The sequence below is a fragment of the Poecilia formosa genome, unplaced genomic scaffold (genome assembly GCF_000485575.1).
Source record: "Poecilia formosa unplaced genomic scaffold, Poecilia_formosa-5.1.2 Scaffold555, whole genome shotgun sequence".
NCBI lineage: Eukaryota > Metazoa > Chordata > Actinopteri > Cyprinodontiformes > Poeciliidae > Poecilia > Poecilia formosa.
In genome coordinates, this window is record NW_006800494.1 from 122,082 (window position 1) to 129,944 (window position 7,863).

Here is a 7,863-nt window from a genome sequence, read left to right on the forward strand (position 1 = left end):
CACTTCAGTTATTTGTCGGTGGTACATCCCATGTAGGGGCTTGTCTTCCCATGATGGTTCCTCCAGCACCTATATACCATATATATATCTTAATTTAGAATAAAAAAACAAAACAAATTTCTGCGAGTGGCATCACTTTGACTTCTGTTTCCGCTTTCTCTTGGGACTTCTACCACCACCCTGACAACTGGAGCCACGTTTCTGTATTTTATTGAAAAATAATGGGATCTACCTTGTTTGGTAAGTTATATTTATTTGTATCATATTCTGACCAAGCACAAGGCTAGGGCGTAAAAATCCATATAGCTTGTTACCGGTGCTACATGGCAGAAGTGGGACCATTGTCTCAAACCTTATATGAAAGTTGAAGAACAGCACTGAATTACTTTGGTTTTCTTGTGAGTAAAATTTTTTTAAATATGATTATTTCTCTAAATAGCATTAATTTATCTTATGGTGCCAGCTAGATTCAGTTTCTACAAGCTTCTTGGCCAAGTGTAAAAAATGTTATAATTACACAATATAATGCTTCTTTTTTTCTTTGGTTATTCATATTGTTCCTTACCTGATTGAAACACCTTCTAAAAACTGTCATTGTTTTAATTGTGTTACTTTAAGATTGGAAGCCCCTCCTTTTTATTTCTTCTTCTGTGGTATTGTTTTTAAATTGTTTGCGCTCCTTAAACCTCCCCTTTTGTCATGTTGTCGTGCGGGAGAGGTGTGTAATGTAATGTAAATATTTAAGTGAACCTACGATTGTGAAATAGCAGGATTAACTTTAGTTTTGTACTTTTGTTTTGTGTAGGACTTGGAGTGGGTTGCTCCAAGTCCTACACATGAGAACAACAAGGTTGTTGTTCTCATCAGAAATATATCGAGAAACCATCGATTTCAAAGAAATCCCGTGTCACGGCCCTGATCATTACATAAAACCAGCACAACACAGAAAGGATCCGGTTACACAAGTAAGTTCTATATTTGCACATGAGTTTACTATTATCTTTCAGACATGACCGTAATGAAGCCATGTTCTTTCACCAAAACCTTCTCTAGCCAGGAGACCACTGAAGACAGACATTTCAATAATTTTCACAAGTGAAATGATTGCCTTAACAAAAACAATCATAAAGTGTTAAAATCTGATTCAGGGCATGGTACCAACTTTCATCTTAATGCTTAATGATGTAACTACAAATTAAGATTCTGATAACCTTTTGCTTCTTGGTCTTGGAGATGTTTCTGACAAGGTCAAAGTCTTACTGAGGATATATATAAAAAAACAATATTAAATTGGTTTAAGGGTATTAGACCATAACAGATTAGATTCACTTTAGTTTGAAAAACTGAGATTTAACTGGCATATCACTAATCTTTGCAGAGTAGCATATTATCAGCTGGGCAATACCACTAAGGTTTGGACTGTGCTTTTTAAATCCAAATGTGTGATTTATTCCTATTATTAATGGAAGGAGAGAAAATATATGGGCTTTACAACAAGTCTCAAGTGTAGATTTCACCACTTTCTTTGCAGCCGTTCGCAGGTGATCAACAGGGCTGACATCAGGTCTGGTAAATGGGGAATAAGCAGGTCAAACGTCAGACGGTACCCTGGCTGACTCTTTCAATACATCACACAGGAGACTTCATGAGGGAATCCAGTTTGATCCACTGGGTCCTCAGCAGCTAGTAAAAGTCAACAAGCTGTCACTCATATTTCCCCTTTTCCCCTTCACATGCCTGCATAGTCGACTTCCTTCTCAGCTTTCTTTCTGTCTTTCCCTTGTACTGGACATCTCACTTTCTCTTCAGAACCTATAATACTAATGATAAGTAAATATGTTTTAAATACAAACAAAAAATAGGTTACTTTCCCTTACTTTTACTAAATCTACTGTCTGAAGGTAAGGTAAGAGTAATTTTATTTATATAGCACATTTTCAGCAACAAGGCAATGCAAAGTGCTGAACGGCCCATATAGGAGTGTTGTCTCACAAGGAGAACATGACAAAGTGATGCCATGGCAGCAGATGATGAATGAGCGAGAAGACAGAATGTGTCCCAAATGGGAAGTAGGTTTGACAGAAGACTTAGGAGTTTTAAACTCTTCTATTTTGCATCCAGTCAACTGAGCTACTCACAGGATAGATGATCAGATGAAGAAGAAAAAGCATATATATTCACCCCATCATGTATATAACATATAATCATCACATTTTTAAAATATTAGCACCAAGGACTGGTTTGGTTAGATCTGCTGGTAATCTTTGTCAGATTAGCTTTGCTCTCCCGCCATCTAGTGGGTGAAGACCAGATCTCCAACTTCATCCTGACTTATACCAAGGGAAAAACAAAATGATATAATTCTAACAGCTTATTAAATATTATAGGGACAAAAATCATGTCTAATTACAGATGTTTACCAACCACTAATGAGACTAACGAGAATGAGAATATTTACTAAGCCATTTTTATAACTGTTGATGTTTTTTTTTTATTTTTTTTTTCCTTTATTTAACCAGGTAAACCCCATTGACATCCAGATCTCATTTTCAAGAGGGACCTGGGCAGAAATCTGCAATACACAGCAACCTGGTTACAAAATAAAATTAACACATATACATAAGTATAAAACAGTATAATGTTATAATCTGTCCCTTAAAAATAAGCTGTTAAGATCCTTAACTGAATAAAATACAATACAGAACATGTCAGACCCAAAACATAGTTTATTAAGGCTTTTATCAACAGGAAAAAGCATGAAAGGCTTTATTTAAATTATTTATTAATCCCCTTTTTAAATTGAGTATTTTTCCCACCACACAAAACATCCTTAAATATAATTTAAACAATGAGAAAATTCTTCTTAATTTCATTCAGTTTGACAGTTTAAGATTTTTCCGTAAACATTAATTAGCTTATTATTCATATATATCCTTAGTTTTATCCAAGCACACGATTGCTATTTTATCATCTCTAATATTGCCAACGGTTAATGATAAAAAATTCCACAGAAAAAAAAACAAACATTGCATTAGTCCCACAAATGGTCTAAAGCACAATCGTGCCCCAAGTCTTAGAAAAGCACATTTACTTTGCATAATTACGAGTACAAACCAAAACCCAGAAAGCACCTTTTACCAAAAATAATCACAAAACAAAAATTTACTGGCTTTTAATGTATGATTATTCTTTGATCTCATTTGACCAGAATTCTGGTCATCAGCAAATTGATAATCAGGGTAACAATTGATGCCAGATGGCCTGAAGCACCATTTCTTTGGATTAGTCCACCTATGTAAGAAGGAGATGTGGATAGATTTTGTTAATAAAACACAATATTATCTTTGTCTTTACAAAGAAATGAAGGTGTAATAGAACTTTACCAGTTTTCGGTTGTGTCCCGAGTACCAGTGGTCCAATTGACAGAGCTCCAGAGTCATGGTAAGATACGTCCCTCTTGAATAGAGCATGGTGACCCGGGTAGCAATGCTGGAAAAAAAGTAAAACAACATTGAGGCTTCTGCAGATGTTCAACTTAATTATACATGGTATAGCCACAAAAACACTCACAGCTCTGCAGTTGTTGTTTCTCAAAAGACACAAGTGGACACTGCAGTGCAAGAAAATCTGTGTGTGGTTGGTGAAGGTGAACATCCTGAAGGAGAAACGAGACACAGTGGAGACACCGTTCTGAATCACCTCCACGGTTCCATCTTCTGGATTAGGACACCTGTGAAGCAGAAGCAGATGCATCAGTTAGACTGCCAACAAAAAGACACTGAAATAAATTATAAAGAACGACAAGATGGTCTTACTGTGAAGCAATGAGATCCCAGCGGACAGGGTAGTTTGCTTGGTTGACTGGTGTGGCCCAGCAAGAGTCCAGAACTGTGGCAAATTGGCGCTGATCCACCCCTTCTGTTCGCACCTCCATGTAAAACATCTCATCAACTTCCAGTTCTATGTTTCTGTTAGTGCTGAAGGGGAAGCGGAAGGCTTCATCCTCATAGGGGATCATCCTCATACGATACGACCCAGTGCCAACAGGAAGCTTTTTTCTCAAAATGCTGCAGAAGAAACATTTAATGTGGCAACCCTGTTAAATACGTCTGATAGGCTGACTAAACTTCTCTAATTTGTTTACAAAATTACATTATCACTAATCAACTGGTTGGACATAATTCTCGAAGGGAGCACATGGAGAAAACAGTATGATCACCTCTCCACAGGGTTGATGCCCACAGCCATTGAGAGAGCTTGAGCCAGAGGGTAAACGCAGAAGAAATCCAGATGAAGATTCCTCTGGCGGCTGATCAAACCTCCGTGAGGATCCACATTCCCCTGAATAGTGTTCTCATACATGAAGTGAGTTCCATTGCTCTAAACGGTGAAATGACAAAATGGCATCCATCAACAGAATTAACATTATTGAAGTTTCAAAGAAGATGTTCCAGTTCATGAACTTTACCCTAAGAGCTGTCCCACACAGATGGTTGTCATTGTCAAAGTGGAAGATGAGTCGTCCATCCTGGAGAGTCCCTTTGCAGGAGCTGTCTCGGAGATGGAGAGCACTGGAGTGGAAGCCCGCTTCAAACAGCTGGCAGCGAGATACTGACATGGTACCAGAACTGCTGGAGCATTCGATGTTTGAGTCTGCTCACCAAAGACAGAAATATATAATAATAACCAAAACCAGATAAAAAAAAAAATAAAAAAACTTGTTGAGATCTACAGTCTCTTTTCCTAACAAGAAGCCTGGGAAGAAAGTTCATACCCGGTGTAAGATTTATCATAAAAAAATTATCAAAAAAGAGGGACGTAGTCAAACATTTATAAACATGACCGTCTATGAACAAAGAGAGAAAGATGACAAGCACAATGATATACTGAGTCCAGTTTCTTGAGATATTGTTCAGGTGAATTCATTAACAAAACGTTACCATAATCCATGGTAACTTTAGTGACCAACTCAGGGGTGGGTAATCCTGGTCCTCGAGGGCTGGTGTCCTGCAACTCTTTGTTGTCTCCCTGGTCCAACACACTTGAATCCAATAGCTGAATCACTTCAGCTATTGAAGTGATTCAATAGCTGAATCACTTCAATTCAGCTATTGAATTGAATTGAATTTGACTGCACTTAAGTGCAGTCAAATTATCCAGAGTCCTGCTAACAACCTCATTATTTGACTCGGGTGCGTTGAAGGAGAAACCGGTCCTTGAGGCCTGGAGTTGCCCACCCCTGAACTAATCCATCTAATGCAGTAAAAATTATGATGCTTGAAACTTAGAGAACACCAACAGTAAAGTACCAAAAAACATGTTTGGCTCTATGTGACTATCATTACAGTTCTTCATGTGAACAACAAAAAGTTTAAAAGGTGTTGCGCTTACCGTAGCTCTCATTGTTGGGTCTATGATGGCGATCATCACAGAAGCAGCCATACGCACCATCTTTCTTACCACACCACTCATACTCTGCACAATCCAGCTGTTCACAGGGATCCATCTCAGCTGAATTAAATATATCAAAATGGCAAAAGGAATTTCATCTCATATGATCAATCAATCGCTCATTGTTCTGACAATGTATTGAGCCAAGCAAACATACCACAATGCAAAGCAGAGCGCCAGTCAGGGATGCTTAGACCCAAATTGGTGCAAGTTTTCTCATAAGCAGAGACAGCTGAACATAGCATGCCATTGGCTGGTGTGTAGAGGCAGAGATCGTAAACACAGGAAATGAAAAATGGTTGTGGGTCAGAATGCAGATGACAAGAACTGAATGGGCCACTGGTGTTGGTGATGACTCTGCAGAGTTCTGTGTATTCTTCTATGAAGCGGCAGTCACTTAGTCCATCACCACTTCTCTCATCAGTGGATCTGCACCTAGAAAAGTTGTTAGACATAAAGATTGTAAAGACAGCAAATTTCTTAACAAATGTTTACAATTGTTCAGATTTTTTAGGGTAACTGCAAAAAACTGAAGTCTGAGCTCACCCTGCTTGGCTTGTCTCTGATCTCCAGCTGTGGCCAAACTGGTTGTCGTTTTCCGCCAAAGTACCATTGGGCAAAACTTTGTCATCAGTGGGATCACCATTGAAGTTCCCACACATTCCTCTGACTCTGTTCTGATAGTTGTGGCCCATCCTGACCAATAATGTACTAGAGCCATCAAACTGGACTACGACATCAACAGCATCAAACACTATGTAACTTCCCTGCCTCATCACCTGACCAAACGTTCCTGTAGTGGTGGGAAGAGAAACCTCAGCTCCATTTACCTGTTATGAGAGTTCAGAGAGTAAGACCAAAGGTTTTAGCACAAGATAACTTGTTTTTGATCTTGAATTTAAAATAAAGCTTACCTTCACCCTCTTGTTAGATCCGAGCCTGACATGAACACTCTCCGGATGATTTGAGAGGTATATATCAACAGATGATACGAAAGACACAAGATTGTTTCCTCTGTGTTTGTTGGTAGCCACGACTTTGTACTGAGTTTCATTGTTGCTGTTGCTGTCTAAACTTTCAGTGATGATGTAAGAGCATGATCCCTGAAAATGAGCCAAGGCTCCATCAAAAGTGACGTAATGTGGGTCACCCCATACAGTACAGGTAGACATGGCATCATAACAGCCCAGCTGGCCATCTCTGATGGTGCACTCTTGTGCAGGAGTGCATGATGAGGGATTACAGAGCAGGACATTTGATGCACGACATTCACACTGTTGGGAGCAACCGTCTATCCAAAAGGACTCACCAGGCTGCAAGTTTAAAGAATAGTGAAAGTATTAAGTTGTGTGAGAACAGTAAGAAGAAAACATAGCTGCAAAACTGCATCATGCAGACTCTGATTCCAGATCTGCCTTTGCCAAGTTTCCACTCCTTCCTGTCAGTTAAGACTTTAATTACTGAAGGAATGTCAAAAATGGATACCAAACAATTGTGTGAAATGATGTTTGTAACTTGTTGTCATACTTGATTTTTGTCTTGAAAGCACGTACTACTCAAATAGTTAAAGGGGAATTACGGTAAATGTGCTAGTAAGTTTGCTAATATTAGCAAACTTATAAAAACTCAAAAGGGCAATGGAAATGGACTGAATATAGGTTGTACAGTTTTCATGGCCACTCAATGTACTTTACATAATAGCCACATTCATGCAAAAACAACAGAAGCCACATTCATTAGAATTTTCGCAATTGAAAACCTGGACAAATTCATACACCGATCCACAAATTGATAGGAAACTAATGTTCCAGGGAGACACTAACATGTCAAAAGTGGAAACTGGAATCGAACCCACAACCTTCAAATATTCTGGTTGATGTCTAAACATTTTAGTTCATTCCACATGATACCATTTTATTAAGTAAAGGGCACCTGACCCTTCAGTGTTGAGTTGCATTTGGAGTTATGCAGAATTATACCCTGCTCTTTAGGTTAATTTTGGACTAATGGCTACTTCCTCTCTTAGTGTCATTAAGTCCAGCTTCAGTCCGCATATTCTTTTGCCTCTGAGACAGAATCATCCTTACATATGCCAACAGGAAGCATCAGATGACAAGAACACTTTCAGATACCTAGAAATTGTACTAAGGAGACTTGTAAAGGTCCATGAATATCTTAAAATTTTGGCAGATTCTTTATGATTTTGCTGATATGTCCCACAAGAAGGCATTAGCCTTGAAGTGCAACACCACATAATCTTTTCATTCTTCAAAGACACTCTGGAAGTGTTACATCAGCTCCCACATTCTAACTTTCTGAGCTAATTAACCTACATTGAAATAGAATCCATCATATTGGCAGCCACAACTTTCCATAGGGACACAGCTTGATCCACTCCTGGAAAAACCTTCA

At 38.6% G+C, this 7,863-nt stretch overlaps 1 protein-coding gene and 1 long non-coding RNA gene across 2 annotated transcripts in view; both read right to left on the reverse strand.

Moving 5' to 3' along the window:
* Positions 1-3,161: 3,161 nt before the first annotated feature.
* Positions 3,162-3,482, reverse strand: LOC107834230 (uncharacterized). Its single transcript, XR_001660018.1, has 2 exons — positions 3,384-3,482; positions 3,162-3,291 (listed from the first exon to the last, which is right to left on the reverse strand). It is a non-coding gene; the product is annotated as an uncharacterized LOC107834230 (long non-coding RNA).
* An 85-nt stretch (positions 3,483-3,567) lies between these two features.
* LOC103129545 (alpha-tectorin-like) overlaps positions 3,568-7,863 on the reverse strand; it is a gene marked incomplete at its 3' end in the record, with an annotated part of 13,058 nt that continues 8,762 nt past the window's right edge. Inside the window, exons 13-20 of the mRNA XM_016665183.1 lie at positions 6,366-6,554; positions 5,998-6,281; positions 5,609-5,886; positions 5,392-5,511; positions 4,469-4,653; positions 4,220-4,380; positions 3,816-4,067; positions 3,568-3,730 (exon numbers count right to left, since the gene is read on the reverse strand). Coding sequence (XP_016520669.1) covers positions 3,568-3,730; positions 3,816-4,067; positions 4,220-4,380; positions 4,469-4,653; positions 5,392-5,511; positions 5,609-5,886; positions 5,998-6,281; positions 6,366-6,554 — 1,632 coding nt within the window. The remainder of the gene's footprint in view (positions 3,731-3,815; positions 4,068-4,219; positions 4,381-4,468; positions 4,654-5,391; positions 5,512-5,608; positions 5,887-5,997; positions 6,282-6,365; positions 6,555-7,863) is intronic.